This window comes from Eulemur rufifrons, chromosome 27 (genome assembly GCF_041146395.1).
Source record: "Eulemur rufifrons isolate Redbay chromosome 27, OSU_ERuf_1, whole genome shotgun sequence".
NCBI classification, from domain to species: domain Eukaryota; kingdom Metazoa; phylum Chordata; class Mammalia; order Primates; family Lemuridae; genus Eulemur; species Eulemur rufifrons.
In genome coordinates, this window is record NC_091009.1 from 27,013,952 (window position 1) to 27,041,847 (window position 27,896).

The 27,896-nt window shown below is 40.3% G+C and overlaps 1 protein-coding gene across 3 annotated transcripts; it reads right to left on the reverse strand.

The window, feature by feature from the left end:
* Positions 1-1,892: 1,892 nt before the first annotated feature.
* On the reverse strand, positions 1,893-26,482 carry LOC138375625 (C4b-binding protein alpha chain-like). Of its 3 annotated transcripts, none has more exons than XM_069459370.1 (12): positions 26,290-26,482; positions 21,243-21,412; positions 19,780-19,959; positions 16,943-17,042; positions 15,399-15,484; positions 15,036-15,230; positions 11,510-11,692; positions 9,163-9,357; positions 7,117-7,305; positions 3,874-4,044; positions 2,649-2,824; positions 1,893-2,107 (listed from the first exon to the last, which is right to left on the reverse strand). In XM_069459370.1, exons 2-12 carry the CDS (start codon positions 21,382-21,384, stop codon positions 1,940-1,942), a joined length of 1,785 nt encoding a protein of 594 aa, XP_069315471.1. In that variant the 5' UTR covers positions 21,385-21,412; positions 26,290-26,482; the 3' UTR covers positions 1,893-1,939. The 3 variants fall into 3 exon arrangements, with proteins under 3 accessions (XP_069315471.1, XP_069315470.1, XP_069315468.1); XM_069459369.1 differs by having other exon boundaries at positions 21,243-21,415; XM_069459367.1 differs by having other exon boundaries at positions 21,243-21,424.
* Positions 26,483-27,896: the final 1,414 nt, after the last annotated feature.

Sequence of the window (27,896 nt, forward strand, 5' to 3'; positions counted from 1 at the left end):
TCTTTAAATCTGCAAATAGGCTCATTATCAGTATCAGAAAGTCAATTATTTGGTTAAAATTTGTAGGAACATAGTACTAGAAACAGTAATTCCTGGATTCAGAGGAATTGTAGAAAATAACATGTCCCTTTTTAGCTTCCATAAATATAAAATGGCAGTACAAATAGTCTCTCTTTTTTAGTTATAATTTTTTTATGGCAGAGCCTCTAGTTTACTGATTTCTTTCTCTCGATGGTTATTAAACCTAGAATAGAAATATTAATAATTCACTTAGTCTTAATATATTTTCCTATGGTCAAAGAATGATATTTGGCTGCAGAGATTTTGTATTTGATTTCTCTCAGACTAAACTTTAGCACCAAATTAACATTGCATGTAACTTATACATTTAGTTACTTATAGTGTAATTATTCGGCACCACTGTAGGCAAAGCTCTGAAGGAAACACAAAGATGAACTAGTCACAGGGGAAGAAAAAACATTTCACTTAAGGCAAGAAGATGAATGCAACGGCTCTGCCTTCTAGGGATGGGAACAATCAATTCAGGAAAAGAAAGTTCTCTCAGTGTTGATAGCACAAAAGTAATGTGGTCATAGAAACAGCCTGAGGGACAGAGAGAAAAACAGAATTTAAAAAGAATATAGAAGCAGTAATCTCATCTTGCATGGTAGAAATTCAAGTTGTAAACTCAAGTTGTAAGCAGGGAGAAGACCTGAAGATCCTTCTTTGGAGAAACTGGACAGCAACAGAGAAGATACCTTACCTATAAACACCAGTATTTGGGGATTCCTCAGCCTGTACTTGTCAGTAGGTAGGACACCTAAAAACTCAGGAGTGCAAACCAGGTAGAACTTTATGTTTCTTTTATATAACAGTGCGGAAGCATGAAACCATCCAGAATGGCTGGTAGCGCTGCTTGACATGGTCAACAAGGGACCAGATCCCTTTTTCCTGGTTGTTTTACATCCCCAAGGATGCTGTCTGTCCCCCTCACCATGGTGGAAGCTAACTCACCAGCACCATCAGCATTTCAGCCCTCAGGAGGAGGAAAGAGGAAGTTGAGAGCCAGCAGTTTCCTCCTTAGGAGAGTGACCAACAAGTTGCATTTATTGGGAAGCTGCTCCAAGGGAGGGTCTAACTGAGCAGCCTTGTGCACTGCCATGTGAGTTATATTTAACTCAGCCTCCAGAGGACCCACAGATATAAACGAGATGGATACAGGTTTCTCCTCATGCGTGGGACGGTTGCTCAAGCCATTTTAACTTAATTGTGAGGAAAACGGTGACCAAACCAGGAGGAAGACTTGGCAATGTGCAGGGTGCTGACATGTGGGCTTCACCTTCATTTGTCTTTCAGAGTTCCTTCTCTGGGGCTGGAATGAGCAGGTCGAAAACAAATGTGAACCCCCTCATGGCAGGCAACCGCGGAGCGAAAAAGGCAACGTGCACAGGAGTCTGGAGGAGGGCGGGACGCCCTCACGTGGAGAGAACAGACAAGGCTGTGGGGTGTGTTGACATTGAATCTGAACCTGGAGGACCTGAGTGATGCGCACATGTGGACCAGGGGAGAAATGGCAGCCCAGGGACACATACTGGTGGCCCATACAATAAAATAAGAGTATAACCTCATGTAATGGATTTGTTAAGTACCCTAATTTCAGAGTCCTAAATGACCACAAAGACAAAATAGTTTTTGGTATGTACATTTTTAATCAAAAAAATGTGCACTTTGTGTCCAGAAAAGCAAAAACATGAGCCACAAGATGATCAGTAATTCTACACTCTTAAAGCACTAAACTTTCACAAATTATCATTTCTAAATATTTATTACAATTAGTATCAGTGCCAAAGCAAAAGCAGTTGTGCTAAACCGAGTGATGTGTATTGAATCACAGGAGGCAAGCCAGCCAGGTACCTTTTTCCTCCCTCTTTCTGGAAAATTATAATTCTTTCTCCAGAGTTGCCAGTCTTGCCTTGTCTCGTTCCAGTAGTTCAATCTCCAGAGACAGCTTATACACCTCCAGGGCCAGCTTCACATCCTCTGGGTTTGGGAGACACTGCATGAGTTTTCTGCCTGTGAGTACTTGCTCGCAGCCTTCAACGATCTCCTAAAAGAGAGGTAGATGGTGAGTGTGGTTGAGAGACCTCTCCAAGCCATGAGGGTGGGTGCACCCTGACAACGGAAGGACTACAGGATCGGGACCAAGACCAACGTCAGACTGGTGGTTGACAGGGAAAACTAGAAATCATTGTGGTCCCACAGTAGTTCTTCCCAGAGGGACATGGACCTGTTTTGTGAGCTGCCCAGAAAGCTTCCAAAGAGACAAAAGCTATTTTGGTGACCCTCTAGCAATAGAACCACAGTATATCCTACAGTATAGAAAAAGTAAAGTTAGGAGTCAGTACTCTCGCGTCTATGGGATGGTGCTCTGTAAACAGCTCAGTTTGTCCTGTTCTCAAGTGAGAGCAGGAGAACTTGCCACTGGTGATGCACCAGAGTGCTTTGCAGGGAAAGAAAGTTCTCTCGAGTCACTCAGAAATGAATCCTGACAGGTCAGATCTCACCGTTGCTGACTGGGCAGAGCGTGGGAGGATGCCGCTAGTTTTAGGGGTTGACAGCCCAGACCTTTCACAAACTGTGCCGCTTACCCACTCACACTTGGGCACCTCTGGGTACCAGGTTCTGTTCTCTGAGCAAGTGATACTTTCAGGACCCTCTATTCTATAGCCAGAGTCACACTGGATGGTGATGTCTTCAAGTTCGACATACTGATCCTTCTCCACAGACGGCTTTCCATTCGCTATTTCTGGTTTCACACACAGAGCTAGAATGGAAACATATTTTTAAATAATCTGTAAATCTAAGAAGAAAGATATGATAACAGTCTAGTATAAAAAGAATGAGCTATATGTAAGTGCTACTAACTATTCTTTTTTTTTCACTTTGATAACAATAATATTAGCTAACACGTTTATGGGGCATGACTGCGTAGCAGACTTTGGGCTAAGCAGTTCCTGTGATGATCTCATTTAAGTTTCACAATAGCCCCGTGAAGTAAGTACTGTTACTATTCCCATTTTATGTAGGAGACAGTTGAGATACACAAAGGTTAAGAAATTTGCTCAAGGTCATAACATTTTTAAATAACACGACAGAATATTTTTAAAAGAAGGTACATGATCCCAAATTCTCAGCTAGCAAGGTAATTCTTAATCCCAGTCTAAGTACAAAAATTTCCTTCTTGCCTATTATTCTCCTATGTGCAATGGAGACGATAGTGTCAAATAAATCCTGAAATTGTTCACAGCAAAATGATACGTGTTAATAGCAAATCTGTATGCATATAAAAACCAGACTCAATTTTGATTCCACCTGTCCCCATAATAGGCTGCAAAGGAGTCCCCTCTCACATACGCACACCTACGTCCTGGTAGGTGGTGCCCTGCGTGAGGCTCCGGTGGAAATACCTATCACTCGTGGTATTTAGAATTAGCCCAGGAGGGCCTACGTTCATGCTAGAGCAAGTTTCCATGAAAATTTTGCGATAGGCTCACACTCATATAGGCTTTAAACTCATATAAAATGTGATGCTTCTAGAATATTTCTGGAAATATATACAAGAAACTGGAAATAGGGGCTACCCCAAGGAAGTCGAATTTTGTGACTAGGAGAAAGAAGTGGAGGAGATCAGCATTGTGTGTGCCCTTTGCACTTTTTGCATTGGGTACCATTTGCATATATTGATTATTTAAAATAAATAAAATCAAATCAGATGTTTTCATGCTGCCTCTGGCAGGGAAGAAACTTTGCTCTCAATGCTCTCATGATAGTTCCACACACTTAGCCATGGGCTGAAAAGGGAGCTGGATTTACCTTTACATTGAGGGGCTGAAGGTGTCCAGAGTGAAGAACTACAGGAGATTTTTGCCTGTCCAACGAGAGTGTATCCTTTATCACATTCATAGATAACGTCTTCTCTGAATAAGCTATATGTATGAGCTCTTTTATGATGTCCGTGGGCAATGGTAGGAGGAAAATGGCAATCTTGATGGTGGGACATAAAAGCAAGAGAGCGTGAGCTTGTAGAAAGTACAAAATAGCACATCCCAGAATGCGTGTGGTTTATAGGAGGCTTCATTCTGTCCTTCTATCCTGTCTGCCCATGAGGTCACTTGGGCAAACCCACATACTCATGCTGCCCTCCTGTAAACCTCGGGCTGAGGAACTGTGGAAAAGCTCGAGTTATAAGCCCTTAGTTTTCCCTCATCTTATGGACAAGTTCACTCAACTTCACAGTGTTTGGGGATCATTTTGACAGGAAGGCTGGATTCAGCCCCAAGTCACTTCATACTAGTGGTACCCTGAGTCCCTTCCTGGCTAAATACAGGGATGCGCATCTGTGAGAAACTGTAAGGAAGTTAAAACACCCACAATCTCTGAGTCATTGCTCCCCACACAAAAGTGTCCCTCCATCCTCACCAAGAAAATCCTTACTGCATTTTAAACATTTTAGAGAAGAGCTCATAGGAAGAATGAAAATGGTGACTTTCACATGGAAATAAAAAGGCTATGGTGCCAAGCACCTTTCTGCAAGGCAATATTGTCAGGGTCCACAAACGCTGCATGAGAAAGTTAAGTAAAATAAAGTAGCAGGAATGTCAGACAAAGAACTATAGTAGTTACGAGAACTATACTAAGATGCTACCAAAAGCATGAAAGAAGTGATGGCCCACAAATAAGTATGAGTGAGATTGAAATGCTGGAATTTCCATGGCAGATGGTAGAAGAAGGAATTAGATAACTCAGGGAAGTGAGCATGCATATATGCACACTGGAAAATCTGCCAGGTGATTATGTCATGTGGGAAGTCCTGGATGATACAGTATTTACCAAGGCCATAAGGAATTCCCTCACAAGAGGAGCACCTACATCAAAGGCCACAGCTGACGATGAAAAAGGTCATTAATGAGCAAAATTCGCTGATAGCAATAACAGTCAGAGAGGTGCTCATAGGCTTTAGAAGCTATGTGAGGGAAGGGGCCAAGATGGCCAAGTAGAGACACCAGTTGCCAGATAGTCTCCAAAAGAAGTTTCAGGTGAAAAAGCATAGCCCAGGTGAGATACTGAGGGAAGGGTGCCAGAACCTACTCTTACTGGAGATACCACGGGAAGAAGTTGTGAAGCAGAACAAGAAAGAGCAATATTTTGGCAGAGACCAAGCCCTGAGGGATTTGGAGACCAATCTACAAAAAATAAGAAAAATTAGCTTGGAATGGTGGCATGTGCCTATAGTCCCAGCTTCTAAGGAGGTTGAGGCAGGAGGATCGCTTGAGCCCAGGAGTCTGAGGCTGCAGTGAGCTGTGATCACACCATTGCATCCAGCCTGGGTGAGAGAGAAAAACTCTGTCTCTAGAATAATAAAAAATTAAGTTAAATTTAACATTTAAAAAAAAGAAGAAGAGAGAAGCTAGGTGAATGTAAGCATTATAATGAAGGACAGAGAGGCAACCAGGAGTGCCTGAGAGTTACGAAGATTAATAGACCATAGCATTCCTAGGGGTGAAAATAGATGAGCAGCCAACAAGGATACCACTTGATTTGTACCATCAAAAGAACTGGAGGATGGATGGCTAATGGTATCTGGCCCAATAAAAAGTCACAATCCATTGCTCAGTGTCTGGACCTGGGCTAGTTTTCAGGCCTGGTGGTCACTGACTGAAGATGAATCTAGTTCCCAGCAGTGAAGATGCTATAAAATCTGGAAAGTGTGCACACTAATGAGTTCCCCAGTCCTCCAAGAGGACCTATGTTTATTTACATAGGTAGCTGTGCACTGTAAAAGGTGTATGGTAATCCAAGCATTATTAGACACAGGGCTTTAGTTGACATGGATACCTGGGACCATCATGGCTCTCCTATTAGACCACTTGGTGGTCATTTACATTATCCTTGAAAGTGTAATCAGAATAGACAAATATCGGCTGGGCATGATAGTTCACGCCTGTAATCCTAGCACTCTGGGAGGGTAAGGTGGGAGGATTGCTTGAGGTCAGAAGTTCGAGACCAGCCTGAGCAAGAGTGAGACCCCGTCTCTACTAAAAATAGAAAGAAATTAGCCAAACAACTAAAAATAGAAAAAATTAGCCGGGCATGGTGGCGCATGCCTGTAGTCCCAGCTATGTGGGAGGCTGAGGCAGGAGGATCGCTTGAGCCCAGGAGTTTGAGGTTGCTGTGAGCTAGGCTGACGCCACTACACTCTAGCCCAGGCAAGAGAGTGAGACTCTGTCTCAAAACAAACAAACAAAAAAAGAATAGACAAATATCAACCTTTGTATGGCTCTGGGTCCCTGATAAAATAAACACATCAGTCCAGGAACCAAGAGATGGACGCATGAGTGGCCCCACTGACCAGCACTGTTAAGTGATTTGGGGAATTTATGCTTCTCATTCCTGAAACTCTGGAATCTGCAGGTTCAAAAGTCCTGGTTGACAAAGTGGAAACATTTCTACCAGGGGAGATAGGGATTTTCCTATTAATTTACAAGCTGCAACTAATGCCTGGACACTTTGGGCTCCTTTGGCCTTACCGGCCAGAAGACAAGAAGAGAAATCATTATCCTGGCAGGGGAATGGGTCTTGATCATCAATAGATGAGGCAATGGAACACAAAGGGGGAAAGGGCGGGATGTGTTTTGCACTGGAGTCTGTAGGGGAGAGGGAGGAATTTCACATCGGGGTGACAGTCTGACTAGAGAGCTCAGAGGCAGCAGGAGGAAGCAAGTTCAGAACGGCATACGTTTGGACGGGTCTTGTTCTGCAGATTAAGACAGATGGGCCAGAAATAAGGGAAGAAAAGAGAATAAATCCAAAGAAACAAAACACAGTAATTGAAAAGTTCAGCTTATCTGTTAGATAAGGTCTGATTCAGAAAAGAAGAGGAAACTGGGAAAGTCAAAAGAATGAGAACAAACGATAGGAGGAAAAAAGAGAAAGTTGGATCTACTCCAAGAATCATGCAGGGTATGTAAATTCTTTTACCTAATTTTAAACCTTAATAATCTCCATCACAGTGATATGAAGAAGCTCCCAACATAATATAATTCTATGAGCTCTTACTGTCATCACATGATGGTATTTGGGGACTCCACATGCCATCTGGTTGGCATGTAGCTGAAAATTTTAGGTTCCCAGGACATGAATATGAAAGCTGGTCTCCATAGAAATACATGCAGGCATTGGTGTGACGATTTTTTCTGTGTTGAATGATTTCACCATTCCTTAGATCTGGTATGGGGCAACATAATTCTAAAAAATAAAAAGGGAAGCTAATGGTTAGTAAAATCACCCTGAGGGGGCTCCTAGGGCTAACAATCTTATTTCCATCTCTGGAAGATCTCTTCACTGAAGAGTGGTTGGGGAAATAGGAAAAGAGACTCAGAACACTCCGGGTCTGTTCTCCCTGTTCCTGTTGATCGGTAGCCTCCAAAATGAAAAGGTGTATTAAAGCTGTATGAAAATGTCAATTTTCAAAAATTTTCGAGAGCAATGACAAATAACATTAATACACTTATAGCTTTATTAGAGTTACATCATTATTAAGCTCTCTATTAACTTACACTTCTCATGTGACAAGGAAGAAGAAAGTTCTCAAAAGTTTATATCCACCTGAAAGCTAATGCATAGAAATAAATTTAAATTACTGGTTAGGGCAAGAACTTTTCTTTCTTGATACAAGATTTAAGAGAAATAGCTATTTAAATTCTTTCATTTTTAATACAATTGGGGCTGATATAGGGATATAATTTTTGATTTGTTAGTACAAATACTTTAAGATCGAACCTGATATTGCCTGATATAAGAGAAAACATCAGAACAGAATAATGTGCTCTATTCTCCATATCAGGAGCTTGGCCAGCACTGCCATGGGGTCTTTGAGGCATATTCAAATACTTTCAGTGCTCATTTGTTTATGAATTACAATAAAAATGCCCAACATTCATATGGTTCCTATATTGTAACAACAATAATATTTACGTAATGCTTTACAGTGTAGACAATTTTTAAATATGTAAGTCGTGAGTCGAAATTCATATTTGATCAGATTTCATAACTTGGAAAAATACCATTTCACTTCTGCTTTTTAAGTAGTTACCGATATGCTTTATTAAGTAATTAAATTAGTAAGACCATAATGGATAAAATAAATATAACCAAGAGTATAGGGTCCTAAACATCTATAAGCAATACTTTATTATTTAGGCAGTGGCAATATGTTTTGTTAAATATATTTTTAATTTAGTCCTTTTATTAAAAATCTTTCATTCTATTTCCCCAAAAGGAGTCTGAATCATTGCAATTAAACTTTGTTAAGTAATCTTCTAGTAAGTTGATCTAAACTACCACTTTTCATTATTTATGCATTTCACATATTTTTCAAATCCTGATCTGTAGCACAAAATTCCCTGTACTCTGGGTGTTAGTGTCTTCACCTCTAAAATGGCAAGGTTCTGATAGACAAGTAGAAGGAAGCATTTTCTCCCTTTCTTGTCAAATCTACTGAGGCCCATAAAATAGCATCCACTTGCCCTACAGCCCCTCACTCATTCCCACAGTCAGAGGACAAGAAACTAGAGAAACTCTCCTTTTTATCCTCCTCGGGTCAGGAGTCAGGGTCTGCCTTCCAGAGGCAGATCAGGAGACCCAGCTCTGTCAGTCTGCCATCTCAGGGCTCAAGAGGCATGAGACACAAGTCACCTTGCAGCTGGCTGTGTTCATGACTGTTTCACAGACTTTTGGGGCCAAGTACCCCAAAGTCTACAATGGGGAGGTAAGGGCTGTGAAGGAAGTCTGGCCCCAGCAATAGCTGAGCTGTGATCTCTATTCTAATTTTCCCAGTAAGAAGCTAATACTTAATCTGCATACTGTTTGACTTCTGGATCTATTTCTCATGGTATTCTGATCTGGGATGCAGAAAGGTTACAATTTTTCGGCACCTCAAACTCTAAATTTATGGTCCCTTCTGACAATAACACTTCACTACTATGTTGAATTAATATAGTTCTAAATTTATTTTGAAGGATAAAATGACATGCATTTAAGGTAGAGAATCCTAGAACATACTGGACATTCAATATACAAACATATTTAAAAATAAAAACTCACCCTTACACCCTTTGTACGGGGTCCATCTCAAATTTTTTTGACAAGTCACAGTTGTAGGCTCATCCACGGTGGGTGTATAGCCAGGAAGACAGTGGTATTTTAACACAGTCCCAATAGCATACATTTGCTCTTTTGTTGGCCTAGGATATCTTTCCCAGGAAGCATGTGGAATATCTGGTAAGTCGGTACAACTATCTACACATAAAAAGAAAGACAAGTAAAAAAGGACCCTGTTACTTTGACTGCCACAGCAATCAATGAGCCTGTCCTATCAAAGGGTGTCTTGTGTTCATTCAGCTATTGTTGGCTTTTTCCCTTCATATGGGTCACTTTTTCCTGCTTCTTTACATGTCTGAGAATTTTTTGTTGAAAATTTGACATGTTAGATAATATATTGTAGCGACTTTGGATACTGATTTTCCCTCAACACCTTCAGGGCCCATTGTTGTTTCCTTGTTTGCTTATTTGTTAGTGACTTGACTGGACTATTTCAGTTAAGTTGATTTCCACTAAGGGGTGCAACATCTAATAGCATGCCTCTGACAGCACAGCCTTGGGCATGCACACAGTCTTCCAAACCATCAAGGATGTTGGTGGTTTTCTCTTTGACTGTCTCTTTTCCATGAGGCTTTTGGCTGGTCTGCCTTTGTGGGTATTACATACAATTGTAAGACTCCAGTAATTGTTAACTGATTTCTCTATTCTTTTTAATAATTCAATAGGGCATAAATTGCCTCATAGTCTGATCCAATTGAAGTTGGGCTGCTTGGCAGGGGCAGGGTGTTGACAGTCTTTGAAGCTTGCTCCATACCTCCCCTGGAAAAACTTCTGTTCTATGGATCAGGAGCTGGGGTAGATTAGGGAACTCATTCTTCACCAGATGCCTCCCTAGAGTCCTTCCTATGGTGTAGGAGCTATGGAGACGGGGAAGGGGAAGCAGTAGGAACTGGTACTGCCCACGACCAAGTATACATATTCCAAAGACCAAGCTTGGGAGAATAAGATCTGCCAATATGCACAAGCTGTCAAATCTACCCACAATAGTTCTTCCATTCCAGGAAGCTGGGGCAGATAGGAGATGTCGCTTTGCTACTGAGCCCACTGGAATAGCTCTCCTGCAACATAAAGCCATGCAGGAAAGGAGGACCAAATTCTTTACCACTTTCCCACCCAGATCCTCCCTATATAATGGGAATTGGGGTGGAAGAGCAGACACTGATGTCTGCCTGCTACCACCTATCCAATATAGGTTTTCCACAGCGTAGAGTTTTGGAAAATGCTATCACATAATGTCCTCTGGTTGCCAAGTCTACCCCAAATACATTTTACATGCCAGGGAGATGGGGAAGATGGGAAGTGTCACTCATAAACCCCACAGAAACAGTTCTCCCACAAGGTAGAGCTGTTGGTGGCTGTATGTGATCTCTAGCTCTAATGCAATGGCCTCCCACTGTTCATAACAAGTCGCCATATATTTGCTGAATAAATGCTTCTCAATTTGTTGTAAGCACTTTGATCAATATCCAGAGACCCTGAATGATTTTCATTGCTGATTTTGACTAGCTTAGTAGATACCTCTACAGGGAGAGTTCTCCTCAAACTCCTCACAGCACTATTCCAGGTGTCCCCAGGATATAGGTCTTGACATTTCATAAGGGCAAAAGTAAGAGAACAAGACATCAATGGCTTCCTCCCCTTACCAGTTGGATGATCTGAGGCAAGTCATTTAACCTTTGTGAACAATTTCCTCATCTATAAAATGAGGATAATAATAGTGTCCACAATTATTGGGAGGATTCACTGAGTTAATTCTTGTTATGTGCCTAGTCAAGTGCTAAATTATCATTATTATGATTATCATTTTTATTAATAATCCACATGAGTTTATGACTGCAGAGTGTCAGAATCATAGCTGGTCCATACAATACTTTTGTGCAAGTTAGCAGAAGGTATTTTTCCTCGGGACATTTTGTTATTTACCTTTCAAAATAATTATCACAATATGATGATTTTGTTGGAATAAGATAATGTTCTATCAACTAGCAGAAAATTGTCAAAATAAATATATTAATCCACAATGTCTACAATATCAATGCTTCCCTTAGGGTTGGAGTGTACACAACCTGCACGACTGTATGTGGTAGCCTTTTTTACTGATATATGACCTTGCACAATAACTGAAATCATTCTTCTATCCAACAAGAAAATTTGATCAAGAAATTATTGATCTAAATTTAAATTTTTACTGTGATTCAAAGTGGGCCTAGGCATGCAAGTATGCCCACACGAACATTTCTCGTTACCTTCAGATGCCAGACATTGAAATTCCTTCATGGTCCATACTTACTGAGCTCACAAGTAGGAGGAGGAGGATCCCAGGTGTTGTCAACTTTACAATGTATTACACTGCTGCCTTTGAGAATAAAACCTTTGTGGCAGTTAAACATGATAGTGTCTTTGTAGGTATAGATGGGTCCAAATCCAGAGACAATACTTCCATGTGGCACGTTTGGCTTAGGACAAGTGATTTCTAAAGAATCATGAAAAAAGACAAGTGAATTTTTAAAAAGAAATAACAATGAGGAAATTACTGCTACTGCTAATCCAATTATACCACGAACACCTGATATAAGTACATGTTAAGCAGATACAATGAAAACATTTTAAAATGAATACATAGAGAGAACCCAGAAGCAAAGCCATATACCTACAGCTAACTGATCTTTGAAAAATTTGACAAAAACATACACTGGGGAAAGGATACCCTTTCCAATAAATGGTGCTGGGAAAATTGTACTGCCGTATGAATTAGAACGAAACTGAACCCATATCTCTCACCATTTTTATAAATCAACACAGGATGGATTAATGACTTGAATGTAAGACCTGAGACTACAAAAATACTAGAAGAAAACCTAGGGAAAACTCTTCTGGACATTGGTGTAGACAAAGAATTCATGACTAAGAACTCAAAAGTACAGACAATAGAAACAAAAATAAACATATGTGACTTAAACTACAAAGCTTCTGCATAGCAAAAGAAATAATCAACAGAGTGAGTAGACAACCTGCAGAATGGGAGAAAATATTTGCAAACTATACATCCAACAGGGAACTAATATCCAGAATCTACAAGAAACTCAAACAACTCAACAACAATAACAAAACAATTAACCCCATTAAAAAATAGGCTAAGGACATGAATAGACGTTTTTTAAAAGAAGACAAACAAATAGCCAACAAGTATATGAAAAAGCGTTCAACATCACTAATCATCAGAGAAATGCAAATTAAAACCACAGTGAGATATCATCTTATACCAATAAGAATGGCTATTAGGAAAAAGACAAAAAAAAAAAAAGATGTTGGCAAGGATGCAGAGTAAAGGGAACTCTTATACAATGTTGGTGAGAATGCAAATTAGTACAACCTCTATGGAAAACAATATGGAGATTTCTCAAAGAACTAAAAATAGAACCACCATACAATCCAGCAATTCTACTTCTGGGTATCTACCCAAAGGAAAAGAAATCATTATATAAAAGAGATACCTGCACTCAGATGTTTATTGTAGCACTATTCATAGTAGAAAAGATATGGAATCAACCTAAGTGTTCATCAACTGAAGACTGGCTAAAGAAGATGTGTTATATATACATAATGGAATACTACTCAGCTGCAAAAAAGAATGAAATCATGTCTTTTGCAGCAACATGGATCGAACTCGAGGCCATTATCTTAAGTGAAACAACTCAGACACAGACAGACAAATAGCACATGTTTTCACTTATAAGTGCTCCCACTTATAAATACCATGTACACAAGGAAGCAGAGTGTGGAATGATGGACAGTGGAGACTTGGAGGGGCATGGGGATGGATGACGGGAGGTTGCTTGGTGGGTACAATGTGCATTGCTCTAGTGATGAATGCCCTGAAGGCCCTGACTTCATTACAATGTATATATTATCAATGTAGCAAAATTGCACTTGTACCCCATGTTAATATACAAGTAAAAAATAAATGAGAAAAAATGTAAAAATAAAAAATAAACTGTATATCTAAATCTATACATATGTGTGTGTGTGTATACATATATATAATTTCAGTTTTTAAAAGCCTCAGTAAAATGAATTCCCATCATGTTGGTCCTTGTATGAGATGATTATGGATAACTTCTCCAACTGCACTACCAATAAAAACTAGTCATATCTAACCCAGGAGAAACATTTACGTCCAAGGCCCCCAAAACTTCCAATATAATAGCCTAATTTCCTGGATGATTTGGTTGTGGGTCAGTGGCCCACAGTAATGATATGGTATCATGCAAAGGCAGCCAGGACGTCAGAGACCTGCACCCCAACAGGGAGAGAACACGCTGCACCCACTCCCTTCCCCACATCTTCAGTCATCAAGTCCTGTCGTTCCTGCCACCTTAATTCTTCTATAATCCTTCAACTTTTCTCCAAGCCCACTACCATAGCTACAGTTAACGCCACCTTTACTACTCAGCTGGAAGGTTGTAAAGGTGCTTAGTCTGTTTCTTCAACTATAACAAAATATCTTAGCTGGGTAGTTTATAAATAATTGAAATTTTTTCCTCACAGTTCTGGAGTCTGGAAAGCCCAAGACCTAGGCACCAGCAGATTTGGTGTCTGGTAAAGGCTCACTCTCTACTTCCAAGATGGTGCCTTCTTGCTGTGTCCTTACATGGAGGAACAGATGAATACCGTGTTCTCACAAAGTGGAAGGGCAAAAAAGACCAGGGCTCTCCCTTCAACCTCTTTTATAAGGGCACTAATCCAATTCATAAGGGTGGATCCCTCATGACTTAATCACTTTCCAAAAGGCCCCACCTGTTAAAAGTATCACATTGGGTCCAAATTCTAACACGAATTTCGAGGGACACATTATTCAGACCATAGCAGATGCCTATTGGTTAGGTTTTATCCCACTTCAGATTGTTGTCCAGCCTGCAGCCAGATTTATCTTTCTAAATTGCAGCACATTTACTCACCTAGCCTTTCAATGAAACTATGTTATGAATTTCTGAGAGTGGCATACAAGGCCCTTCATACTCTGGCCCCTGCTAACTTTTCCAGCCTCATCTCCTGCCGTTTCCACTTCTTGCACACCTGACTCCAGGCACTTTGCACTGTTTGCAGTATCATGTTCTTTTGTTCCCCTGGTTTGATTGTGTCCTGCTATAAGTCAGAATAGTAAGTGGTACTGTGTAAATTTAGTAGTCAAGTAAGATGCCTTAGATTAGCAAACTAACAATACCATAACATATCTTCTGGCTTAATAATTGCTTGCTTTGTCCTTTTGCCCTGCTGGTGTTTAGTAGGTTTCACTTGCACTATAGGCATATGTGGTTGACATGACAAGTACTAACCAATAGTTCCAGTTCCACTTCCTGAACAGACAAATGACTGCATTTCCCAGTCCTCTGAGGCTTCCCTCTAGTTCTAGACAAAAGGCTACAATGGAAAGTGATATGTGGTCACATAAACTTGCCTTTCTCTCTTCCTGAAGAGATTGTGAACCACATTTTAATAGGGAGATGCCATAAGATCAAAGCAACCTGGATTGCTGAGCAGGTTGCTAAGCTAACACACAGACCGCAGCTGCTCTGGAGAATCTCGGGGACACACAACACACTCAGTATGAATGAGAATGAACTTTCACTTAACCAAACCTGTGAGACAGGGGTGCTGTTTGTTACTGTATTCTAAAACAGCATGCAGTAAGTATCAGCTGGCCAAATAAATGAATTGCATCAGGGTGATAATTAGTCTTTGAATTGTTCCATTTTCCCAATAAATTATTCTTTATTTGTCTTTTAAACAAAGGAGAGTTCATCCTTGTGACTTACGTTCACAGGTAGGAGGGCTGGGGCTCCAGACACCTATGGTTTTATTCTCCACTGTGCAGGAAATAGAGGCTTTGCCTATGAGCGAGAAGCGGGTGTCACAGCTGTAGGTGACAGAGGAGCCATATGTGTAGATGTCTTCATCTCCACCACTGTGCTTCCCATTCCTGATGTCTGGAGGGGACTCACACTTGACAACTGATATGAGTGGGTGAAGAGAAAGAAATAATCAGGGGAGGCGTTATTACAAATCTAAAATCCATGCAAATTCTCATGGAGAGTACACATAGAGGCAAAGATGCACAGGGATTTTATTACCTAACATAGTTTAAGTTTATAGTCAAGACAGAAGAAATCTTTACTTACTTACACATTGTGGAAGAGGATCACTCCAGTCAACTCCTTTATCTTGAACATCACAATGACTAGTGGATGAGCCAATTAAGATATATCTGAACAAGAGAGAATCAAAGATTTTAATGGAATTCTTCCTATCCCAAATTAAAATGGATAAAGGGATCTGAACAAATAGAATTTTTACTCGATGTGGGAATGAAGAAATAATGTTTTCTTGGACATCATGTCCCATTGAGCATTCCATTTAGTAAGATTTCATCACTGCAATGAGGTGTGTGTGTTTGTTGATTTGTTCTTTCATTCCTTAATCTATTATTGAGCATCTACTAGGTGTCAGGCATGCAGTTCATCCAGAGCTCAAGCAGGACAATAAAAGAACATCTCTTGAACATATAAAAATACACTCAACTTCACTGATAATAAGAGAAATGTACATTGAAACTATAGGGAGATCTCAGGCCGGGCGCGGTGGCTCACGCCTGTAATCCTAGCACTCTGGGAGGCCGAGGTGGGCGGATCGTTTGAGCTCAGGAGTTCGAGACCAGCCTGAGCAAGAGCGAGACCCCATCTCTACTAAAAATAGAAAGAAATCATATGGACAGCTAAAAATATATATAGAAAAAATTAGCCGGGCATGGTGGTGCATGCCTGTAGTCCCAACTACTCGGGAGGCTGAGACAGGAGGATCCCTTGAGCTCAGGAGTCTGAGGTTGCTGTGAGCTAGGCTGACGCCACGGCACTCACTCTAGCCTGGGCAACAGAGTGAGACTCTGTCTCAAAAAAAAAAAAAAAAGAAACTATAGGGAGATCTCGCTTTTGCCTCTTACATTGGAAAAAATTCAAAAATTTGATATGTTTTCAAAAGTTTGAGAACATAGTTGGAGAGTTTATGGAGAGATAGGTATTTGCATACTCTGCAAAACCATGTGATGCTTACTTAAGGAGAGCAATCTGACAATATGTTTTAAATTTTCAAATATATGTACTCTTCGACCCAGAAAGGCCACCTCTGGGAATTTACCCTGCAGATGTAACTACATATGTACAAAATGACATATGTTCAAGGTGATGCATCAGAGCATCGTTCAGAGTAGCAGCAGATTAGAAATACCCGTGGATACATCAAAGGGACTATTAAGCCATGACACATAAAGTTCTATGCAGTCGTAACAGGATATTAATGAGGAACCTCTCTACGTACAAACAGGGAAACATCTCCAGTATAGATTGATAAGTAGACAACAAAGCAAGATTCAGAACTACATTTGTTATTGGAAATGGAGAAAATAAGAATATTTGCTAATTGCTCAGCTTGTATTTGTATCAGGAAACACTAGAAAGACACATAAGAAACCAATAAAAAATGGATCCTTGCTGGAGGATGGAAAGGAATGGGGCGTATGGAGATAGGAGGGAAGCAAGAATTCTCAATGTCTTTTTACATCATTTTAAATTTTACATCATTTTAAATTTACATCATTTAAATTTATGAACACATTAGCTATTTTAAAAATTAATTTAAAAGAACTGTTTCCAGATTGCCTCACACTCACCCTTCGAAACAGCTGAATGTGATTTGCGATCCAAAATAGAAATCTGTCTTAACTTCCACATGCCCATTAGGTAAATCTCCTGGGTTTCTGCATCGTTTCTCTGGGAGAAAAATTTAAATGATGATTAGTGATCCACGTACTCACAGATATGGCATTATATTAAATTAAGTTTAGCCTAAACCTGCCTCCTTACATATTTTAAGTTCGGCCTAAAGGTTGCTCTTGTACACGGTGAACTGTAAGCCAACTGGATGTGTAAACAGGCTGTAACCTACCCTTGCGTCAATCACCCAGCTTTGGCTAATCAAAGGTGGCCAACTGTTCACACTGTGTTCAAATAAGACAAATACTGAGCTGTAACTAATCCGGCTGTTTCTGTACCTCACTTCCATTTTCTATAATCACTTTCCTTTTTCTATCCGTAAATCTTTAGTCACATGGCAGCGCTGGAGTCTCTCGACCTGTTCTTGCTCGGAAGCTGCCCGATTCTCGCATCATTCTTTGCTCAATTAAACTCTGTTCAATTTAATTTGCCCAAGGTTTTCTTTTAACAGATGGTGTCAGAAAGTGGGATCTGAAGTAGAACTTCCAGCAACCATCAGGAGCATTAAGCTACCAAGTATGGTACCCACCAGGCCCAACGTGCCCAAGGCTCTTTCCCAGCAACTGGGGATGGTAAGTTCTCTCTCGGATTCCAAAGCTTCTCAAACTGTGTTTTGAGCTCTCCAAGTTTGTTTGAGCAAATTTTTTTTTATCTGAACTGGGTTCAGAAGTTACTACAGAAACTGGACTGGGTCCAGGATTGGATCGGATCCCGTTATTAACTGGCTTGGATCCAGTTAGAGGCCTCCGATGTCTGACTGGGTCAGATCAAAACTGGCAGTAAACAGCAATATTGCAGGGGGTGGGAACTCCAGCTTTCAGGAAATCACAGGGATTTTTGTGTTCTATTCTCTTTGTTTCTTTTTCTGGCGCACACGCACAAAAAAATCACTGGCTAAGTTGATCATGGAGATCTGAGAGCCAAAGCCAAGATTCAAGGTAAAAATAGGATTCTTAATTTCGGAAGAACTGAGGACTCTACCTTCAGGCTACTCTACCTATGCATGTATTAAGTATTAGGCCCCAGAAGCAGCAAATGCTTACAGAAATGGCAAAATCTTACTAAAGGCAATTTAAAATTACAGTGGAACTGTTCCAAACATACAATACTGCACTTTAAGACGTGCATTTGAAAATGAGGGCCCCAAAATTAGTCTCATTGATGTAGAGAAGCTTCTAAAAAGATTCTGATATTTTTAGTCTCTCTTTTAAAAGTCTCTTTACAAAAGGCAAATAAAAGCTTAAATGATGAACTGATAAGAAAAATTAAATCTGTTAACCTCTTGGCTTGGTTACTATTCCGCCCCAAAGGCAAAAAGAAAGCTACCCTGGATAAAGTGTTTACAAAAGGGAGGCCTTCAGGTGAACTAGCCTCGCTTCTTTTACACACCTATCCGTGCTGAGTCTAGGCATAGAGACTGCTTTTTTCTCGCCCATTCCTTAATGGGCTCCACCCTGAACTCAGCAATTTTAGCTAAGAAACAGTAGCTGTGTCAAAAAGACCACCTACCTAAAACACACCTTCCTGGCATTTAATTGGCTATCTTGAAGCCCTTTTGGAAAAGAAATTTATATCTATAAAGGAAATTTCCATTTGTAAGGGTGTGTGAGAGAGAGGACTGGGTTGCTGGAAACTCTTGCCTTTGTTTTAAATTTGCATAACAAGCCTTGCCTTTGTTTAGGTGCTTTTCCTGGCCACGTTGTTTGAACTGGGCCTTTAGGGACAACCTTTTTTCTTCTTAGTGTAAGCAAATACTGGTACAATATTTAGGCCTAAATTCTTAGCTCTGTGCATTTGAGAGATAAATTTTTTACCTCGTTTCACCTGAGAGTCATCTTTTTAAAAGGCAAATTGCAGCTTAGCTAATAATTGTTTAGGGCAGAACAGGTCATTGAAAGATTGATCGTCTAAGTGGGAAAAAGAAAAATACCTAAAGGTGGGCAAACAAAAATTCTTTATAAAAGCTATAAGATCTGCTTCTGTCTTTGTGTCTGCATGTCTGTGTGTTTATATGTGTCGTGTGTATGTGATATTTCACTACCAAAATATATAGAAGAGCTCTAATTAATGGTTAAAGAAAAGTAAGCACTTCAATCAAACATACTAGCAGGAAAATAGAAACTAGTTCAAATGCCTTTTAGTTCATGTGACTTCAGTAATCTTCGGTAAATAAAACTAGTTTTAAAATTGTTAAAGTCTATATGTTTTAAGGTGATAAAACTGCTTGCTGCCACTGTAATATTTTTGATACTTGCTAGATTTGACTGTGAGCTTACGTTTTTGGTTTTGAGTCTCTGGATTCTGGGATCTGGATAGGCGGCCATGTTTGGCCTGGGGACACATTCTCTCTCAGTGCTTAGCTCCGCAGCTACAAGGCAGAATCAAGCCCAGCTCGTACCTTCTTCCCTGCCCCACCCAGCTTTGCCTCCAGGCTACTATGGGAGGAATGTATTCTCCAGGCAACATTTGTCTTCTGTCCGGAGGTCTATAACTGGTATGTAAATTGAGGACGAGGGCCTTGCCCTTCCTAGTCATCCTGGGTACCACGGGGCTATGTGAGACCTGGGGAAGACATTAGGGAGGGTACCTGTGCATGTGGCATACGTGTGTACATCGAGATCAGGAGTTGACAAACCTGGTTTCTTAGTGGCTAAAGATTCAGGAAGTTTAGTTTCTGAGACAACCTCCCAAAGATAGAAAAGGCACAAATAAAAAAATAAGTGTTGATACTTACTGACACAGAAGGTACTATAGCTCCATTGGCCTTCATTACAGGTAAGAATCTGATTTGAACTGGTCCTACTGTAGCCAGGGCGGCAGTTGTATCTCAGACTACTTCCGCTTTGGAACTCTGTCTCATTTACTGGATTTACTGGAGAAGCAAACTGTAAAATGGGCGGAGGACCACAGTTGCCTGGACACCAAAATGACAAGAAACACCACCAGTTATATCTTGGGATAGAGCATCTTAATTTTTCAAGAATATAACTTTTAGAATAGGCACCATTCTTTTCTCCTCTAATGAAGAAAAATCATACGTCAATGAGTGAATGGCTCAATGAATCCAGTGCTGATCCATGATAACGACAATGATAAATGATAATCATAAAAGGTGGAATTTTTAATCCCTTCTTACTATATATGAGGTAATTTATCTGAAAAGGATAACAGACATGAATGTCATCAGCCTATCAGATTCCCCAAAGCTGCTGACTCAGATGCATCTGTGCAAAGCCAGAAGTTCCTGTGAGTTTGCCTTAACAGAAACATATTGTTAATATTTTATTACACATAATATCACATAAAATTGGTTGCCTTGGGGAGGGCAAAGTGGGTGGCTGGGAAACAGGTAATAATAACATTTGAAATTTATAATTTTTACACCTTTTGGATTTTTGATATGGACAAACAAGCCTGGAGCCCTTTAGACACAAAAGTCTTAATCTGAGCCCGGGCACGGTGGCTCATGCCTGTAATCCTAGCACTCTGGGAGGCCGAAGCGGGAGGATGGCTCGAGGTCAGGAGTTCGAGACCAGCCTGAGCAAGAGCGAGACCCCGTCTCTACCAAAAATAGAAAGAAATCATATGGACAGCTAAAAATATATATAGAAAAATTAGCTGGGCATGGTGGCACATGCCTGTAGTCCCAGCTACTCGGGAGGCTGAGGCAGGAGGATCGCTTGAGCCCAGGAGTTTGAGGTTGCTGTGAGCTGGGCTGATGCCACGGCACTCTAGCCCGGGCAACAGAGTGAGACTCTGTCTCAAAAAAAAAAAAAAAAAAAAATCTTAATCTGCTTTCTTTGCAAGAATCAAGTACAGGGCTTATTTACTTTTTAAGAATGCTGGTAGGACTATACACTTCACCCCTCCATTCTGGATAAATCCACAAGCAGTGAAAATTGTTCAGTCAGACAGGTAGATAATAGAGATTGTTTCAAGTTATGGTTAGGAGACAGATCGTTTTGGAAATTCTTGGGGAAGAAATTCTAAGAAAAAATGTCTAGAAAACTTCCTCTTTTATGTATAAAGCAAATTTCCATATTTTTTATTCCATATTCCAGCTGGTCAAATAAACCCTTTGTTACTGACGCTGGATGTCTGCTAGAAGCTTAGTTATCACTTTTTGAGTCTTAAAAGTCAATGTGTGGATGATCTCAATTACTTGCTGCCGATCTGAGCTTGTTCCCCATCACTCACCAAGAACAGTGGCCAGCAGAGCAGCGACCAAGATCATCTGGAACAGAGCTGGATCAGAGACTTTCCACAGTCCAGAGAGGGACCAGACTGCCATCTCCCCTTTTCTACGAAGGGTCCCCTGTGGAGCTCTTAGGAGGAACATGACCAGCTGCTGCCTCTCTGACACTTTTCTGCTGAAAGAACTTAATTTAATAAACAATTAATGAATTCCTACTTGATGTAAAGCACTAGAATAAATGCTATGGGATCCATGTCTTCAAGGAAATCACAGCCTGGAGGGGAAAAAAAGACATGAGCACAAATGTTACAGCACAAGACAGTGAGGGTCGGCCTCTGCAGAAGCACCATGCTCAGAGGAAGGACTGATTCCGAGTGGAGAGAGTGAGGGGGCTTTACAGAGGAGACTGCATCTGAGGTAGGCATGCTGCAAAGGAGACTGAATGCAGGACGTGTTGGGGGAACAGTAGACAATACTTCAATTTGGCTGGTAAGTGGAGTGTCTGAGATGGGGAGACGGTTGTTAAGGAGATGAGTCTGAATGGGACGTAAAGGCCAAGTTTCAGAATTTATAAGACTTTACTCTTTGGAGAATAAAGAGCCCTTGTTTTTTTATTTGGGGTTCTGTTTTTGATTTGTGTGTGTGTTTGCTTTTAAGCTAAGGAGTGACATAATTATTGTGCTTTAAGAAGATCACTACAGCAGATGGACTCACGATCAAAAAATGAAGGGGACAGAGGAGAGAAATGGCAAGGTTGATTCTGAAAACTATTGCAATTGGCTAGATGATATGAACACAGAAACGGCAAAGGACTTAGAGCAAAGGGGTACAAATGTAAAACAAAACAAAACAAGGCAGGAAAATGATGAGATAGAGAAAAAGAGTTGGATCACTGTATATACTTATGGTATTGTTGGGAGTTCCTCATGAGAACTGTTGACAAAGGCAATAAACGATCGAGTAATTTGCAGTTCTGAAAAAATGGTTTTGTGTATATATATATATATATGAAAAAATATACATGACAAATGTGCTTTCATTTTTTAATCAATTTAAAGATTTGTTTAAAGCAAAATTACTAAGGACATTTTTATTTTTTATTTATTTATGTATTTTTTTGAGACAGAGTCTCACTTTGTTGCCCGGGCTAGAGTGAGCGCCGTGGCATCAGCCTAGCTCACAGCAACCTCAAACTCCTGGGCTTAAGCGATCCTACTGCCTCAGGCTCCCCAGTAGCTGGGACTACAGGCATGTGCCACCATGCCCGGCTAATTTTTTCTATATATATTTTAGTTGGCCAGATCATTTCTTTCTATTTTTAGTAGAGACGGGGTCTTGCTGTTGGTCAGGCTGGTCTAAGGACGTTTTTATTCTTCACCTCCATGTCCCAATCCCTTTGGAGAACACAATATATCCTAAGTTCACATTAGAAATAGTCCTTGTCTTTGAAGAAATAGATGAAGTCAACTCAATGAAATATTGAATTTTATCTTTTATTTTGACATCTCCATTAGATCCAGATGGTTCGACACTCTCACGTGTCCATAATTCACACAAAGCCCATATCCATTTAGGTAAAGGAAGTCCCTCAATATTTCTCTCAAAAATGTTTCTGTCCCACATTATGGGAGACAGGGAAGTTGGGTGTGGGCTCTGGAGTCACACCCAGACTGTGTGGGTTTGAATCCTGGTCCCACCATATGGGAATTGAGTGCCCATGTGCAAGATACTCAGCTCCTCTAAGCCTGTTTCCTCTTTTATAAAATAAGAATGGTAACTGTTATTGTCTCTCAGAATTGGTGAGAGGGGTTTGACATGTGCATGGATGGCTCATAGGAAACATGCAGAAGAAATGTTAGGGAAGAATTTGACAGAATTGGAGCTGGAATATCATCGTGCCAGAAGCAGAACTCCTAGAAGTCAAAACAACATGGTCATAATGACTTAAAATTATCGTAATGGGGGCTGCATCACCAGGGGACTTCAGTTACTGCCCACTGCAGCCACTGCAGACAAACGCCCAGTGAACTTGGGGCCAGAAGCCTTTGGTCTGTGCTTCATTGTGAACCTTGGTACAATGAGATCCAAGGGGACACCAGGAACAGAGAGGTGCTGACGCCCTCAGGGGCTGTCCTGGATGTTCTTCTGGCCTCCGTGACTTTGATCATCATACATAAATCACTCACAGACCTCTGGGCCTCATTGTCTCCTGTACATGCAAAAACTTACATGCTCCATAAACTCAATTGTTAATAATTATCCTACTCTGTCTGATTTCTTCCTACATGTAAGTGTTAAGCCATGCAGGCCTGTCTTCTTTACTCTGGTTGGTAACAAGTGGAATTCCAGTGCTTAGCCTTAAAACTGTAGGCCTTTCTAAACACAATGAAAGAAATCTTGGCAAGGTAAGGAGGACATATTTCCTCTTCCCCTGCAGCTGCAAAAAAGCAGATAATATCTTCATGTTAAAACTGACCTTGCTAACATTATTTCTAACAAAGGGGTCACTCCTGGACTTTAGAAAGATTGTTGTTCTGACACTTGACAGTAACCTTTAACCTTAGAGAAGTCTGTAATTCTGACTGGTTATCTTAGCAAATTATTTTTTGTCTAATATTTAAATGAAAATTTCTGTTTTCCGAAAGTCATAGGTACTTGTGAGTTTTCTTTGCAAATTCAGAAGTAATTATTACACTTTCCTCTTGACCTGCAATGCTGAAAGTAAACTAAAACTTTTGACTCTGTTAGATTTCTCATTTAAGTAAAAAAAAAAAAAAAAATTTAAGTTCTAATTCCCAAGGTTCAGATCAATATTTCCAGCCACTTGATTTATATCTCCCAGGTACCTTGAATCCAACACATTTCCAACTAAATTCACTATCTTCCTCCAACATTACTTGACTTCTCTGCTTTCTGTCTCAGCTAAGGTGACAATCCCCATCCAGCCTCCCAGACTAGAAACTTGAGTCATTCTGGCCTGCTCTGTCTTGCCACCTTTCCATATTCAGAATCACCAAATTCTGTCAAATGGGGATAGCAGCAGCATTGGAATCTGCCACTCTCTCCTACAGTCCAGTTCCTGAGTGCACTTACATATAATGTCTCCCATGAAGGTGCTTACCTCCAACCTCTCCTTTATTCACTATTCAGATCAAATGTTACCTCCTTGGTGAAGAATTGCCTGACTCCACCAAGAAATGCCAGTGTCTTCTATGTTCCCCTAGTACTTTGCTGATACCTTGATTGTAACATCACATTGTGTGTAACCATCTATTTACTTCCGTCTCCTAAAATAGATGGTGAATTCCTTGAAGACAAGGAAGATGTTTATTCTAATGTCCGTCTTTAACCTAGCATTGTAACTGGCCTGTAATAGTTATCCAATAAATGTAAAATGAATGAACTCAATTCAATTTTATCCTCAGAATGAAAATGATTGTCTTACTAAAGACCAATGAAATAATGTGTGTGAAATACTTTGTCAATTTTGAAGAGAGATAATACAGTGATTAGACTTCCTTCATGAACTGTCAGGATGCGCCATGACTCACTTCGTTGGTTGCAGCGTGTGCAGTTCACCATGACTACTCCCGTGGCTCCTCAGTAGAACTCAGCCGGCTGGAGTATGGGCATGGAGGTAGCCCTTGTGAGTGGAGGAGACCTGAGTTTGAGTCCCAGTAATACCATACTCTAATTCTGTGATCTTGAAGAAGCTATATCAGATTCTTGAATATCAGTTTCCTCCATCTCTAAAATGATGACATTAAACTTAGATGATCTATTTTATTCCCTACAAACTCTGCAATTCTGTAATTGCTCACTGAAAAGCTGAGACTAGCAAATACCCTCATACTTCAATGACATCGTCATCTTTTAAACTCCAACAGAAATGAAACTAACTCAAGAACTTTAGCCAACATGGTGGGTCTCTTGTGAAAAATACCATCAGCACGTGCCAATGTAGTACAATTTGAGAGATAGTAGGGGAATCTTCAGCCCCCAAATTTCTCCTTCCATTAGAGATTACTTTGTAAGTTAACATATTTAATTTGGCTAGATTCCCCTTTTAAAATTTAGGTACATCTGGAAAGAATAATATTTGTCTCTTGTTTTAGGCAGAGTATCTCTCTCCTTCCTCATACCTGGGCTCTCAATCACGTCACTTGCAAACTTCAGAAAACTTGCTGCCACACTTTCCTCTCCCTTCCTAGAATTTCTTTTTATCTCCAGCTCCTTCCATCTTTGCTCATCTTACATTCAAATGTATCTGTAAGCTTAGTACAAACCTTCTTTGACATTCCTGCCTCTTCTGTATGCCTTTTATTCTCTCGATACTACCATATTTAGGGACAGAATAGGAATCAACAAAGAGACAAGCAGTTGAAGAATTAAAATGAAGACCGAAATAGCACTAATCTGACCAACCAAGGGAGAAGAGAATTTCAGAAACAAAGGGTGATCAACATCATGAAAGTAAGAAAGTGAGAGAGAGGAAGGGGGTGAGGATGGTGATGCCTTCTAGCTTCAAAGGCTGACTGGAAGCTGGCCAATTTCCTCCTTGCTACCAAATCTAAAGGTCTTTACTGACAATAGTGGAGGCAATTCCAAGGGTTAATCAAATCTCCAAAAATATTGCCCCAAGTTTCAGAATGTAGATATACGAAAACCAGGTTTCCTGTGAACCCTTTTAGGGAGTCTGGCTTACCTCCTGCCTCAATTCCCCTACTTGAGGACATGGTAACAGATGACAAACCAACACACCTTTTACATACAATAGCAAGAGCAACACATTATACCTTTTCTGCTTTAGTTTATTCTATTAGAATGCACTATCATTCTTCCATTTCCAATAAAAACTTGAGGCTCGGAAGGCGTTAAAGGTACTTTTCAAGTCACACAATGCCCTAAGGCAGTACTCTTGAAAAGAATTTTGCTTAAAACACCCCCAAGTTTGTGTCTCTGTCTTATCCTTCTAATCATGCCCTCCATAAGGGGCCAAACCACCAGCTTTTCCCGCAAGCTACCCCAAGTGCTTAATAGTCCACTGACCTGCAGTAGCTGAGGAAGAAGGAGAAGATTCTATGGTGATGCCTTGGGTAGTTTCTCAGGGAAGGAAGCTGCCTGGCTCTCCATAGTCCTGGCTCTTCCCCAGATCAGAATTTATCATACTGCCCTGAAATTGGCTAGTAATTGCTCCACCAAAAAGTCCCTAAATTCCAGCCACGCGGTTGGCTGGTCAGGGACAGTTGGGTGGAAAGGGATGGTCAGAAACTCTTGACTGGTCCAATGAATGATTAACAGCACAAATACAGCAAGCAGTGTTTACCTAACCTTCTTCTTCTTCAACAGTCCTCATTCTTGATAACATGATGCAATCATATTTTTTCTTCTTCTGCCAACCATTTCCCCTAAGTGAAGAGGTAATTTGGATTTGATGCCAGAATTCTTTTTGTTTTTCTTTTTGTAAACACAAGAGAGTTAGGTAAGACACAATCCAGCTAACCTGGAAAACTTGGATACTGCAGGTTCAGACAAATTCCACAAAAATAATCCCCTTTCCATGACACTAGGTCCAGTAGGCTTTCCTGGGGTTCAGGGACTGAGGGGTCTTGCCCTGTGCTGGTCTCCATCTCACCCTAAAGAAGTGCAAAAGATAGGGAATTTATCAAACATTTGTTGAGTTCCCGTTATGTGCTGAGTTGCCTGGAACATACTCAAAGCTCAACAAATGTTAACTACTACCACTGTCACCACTACTACGTACCAGGCACCTCCAGAAGTTGGTCTATCATTGAGTGCTGCTCAGAAAAATGCAATTAAGAGCCAGTCATGTTTGTTTCCACATAGATCTAGGAAGATCCTAATCCCTGACATTGTCCAATTAAGCTATTAATCCTAAAGCTTAAGATTTCTGTGCTCAAGAGATTGCTATTAAAAAGCAATTCTTATAATTTAATCAAGTCCCATTTGTTAATTTTTCCCATTGTTGTGATTGCTTTTGGGGTCTTCTTCATAACTTCTTTGCCTAGGCCGATGTCTATAAGAGTTTTTCCAACATTTTCTTCTAGAATTCTTATAGTTTCATGTCTTAGGTTTAAGTTTGTTATCCATCATGAATTAAATTTTGTGAGAGGTGAGAGATGTGGATCCAGTTTCAATCTTCTGTGGCTATCTAATTTTTCCAGCACCATTTATTGAAAAGGGTTTCTTCTCCCCAGTGTATGTTTTTGTCAGCTTTGTAAAAAATCAGATGGCAATAGAACGATCATTTTGTATCTGGGTTCTCTGTTTTGATCCATAAGTCTATGTCTCTGTTTTTGTGCCAGTACCATGCTGTTTTGATACTATAGCCTTGCAGTATAGCTTGAACTCTGGTAAGGTGATGCCTCCTGAATTGTTCTTTTTGCTTAAGGTTGCTTTGGCTATTTGGGGTCTTTTCTGGTTCCATACGAAGCATAAGAACTATTTTTCTAGATCTGCAAAAAATAATGTTAGTATTTTCATGGGGATTGCATCAAATCTTTAAATCACTTTGGGTGGTATAGACATTTTAACAATGTTGATTCTGCCTATCCGTGAGCATATGTTTTTCCATCTATTTACATCCTCTGCTATTTCCTTTCTCAGTGTTTCATAGTTCTCCCTATAGAGGTCTT

Bases quoted from the DNA above. Each gene is read 5' to 3' on its own strand.
- LOC138375625 (XM_069459370.1), bottom strand. From the start codon at position 21,384: ATGTTCCTCCTAAGAGCTCCACAGGGGACCCTTCGTAGAAAAGGGGAG. The intron at 4,045-7,116 runs GTAAGAGCTCAT...CCCACCATCAAG, and splicing joins AATACCATCATGTGATGACA to ATTGCCATTTTCCTCCTACC. The intron at 2,825-3,873 runs GTAAATCCAGCT...TTTCCATTCTAG, and splicing joins TTCAGCCCCTCAATGTAAAG to CTCTGTGTGTGAAACCAGAA.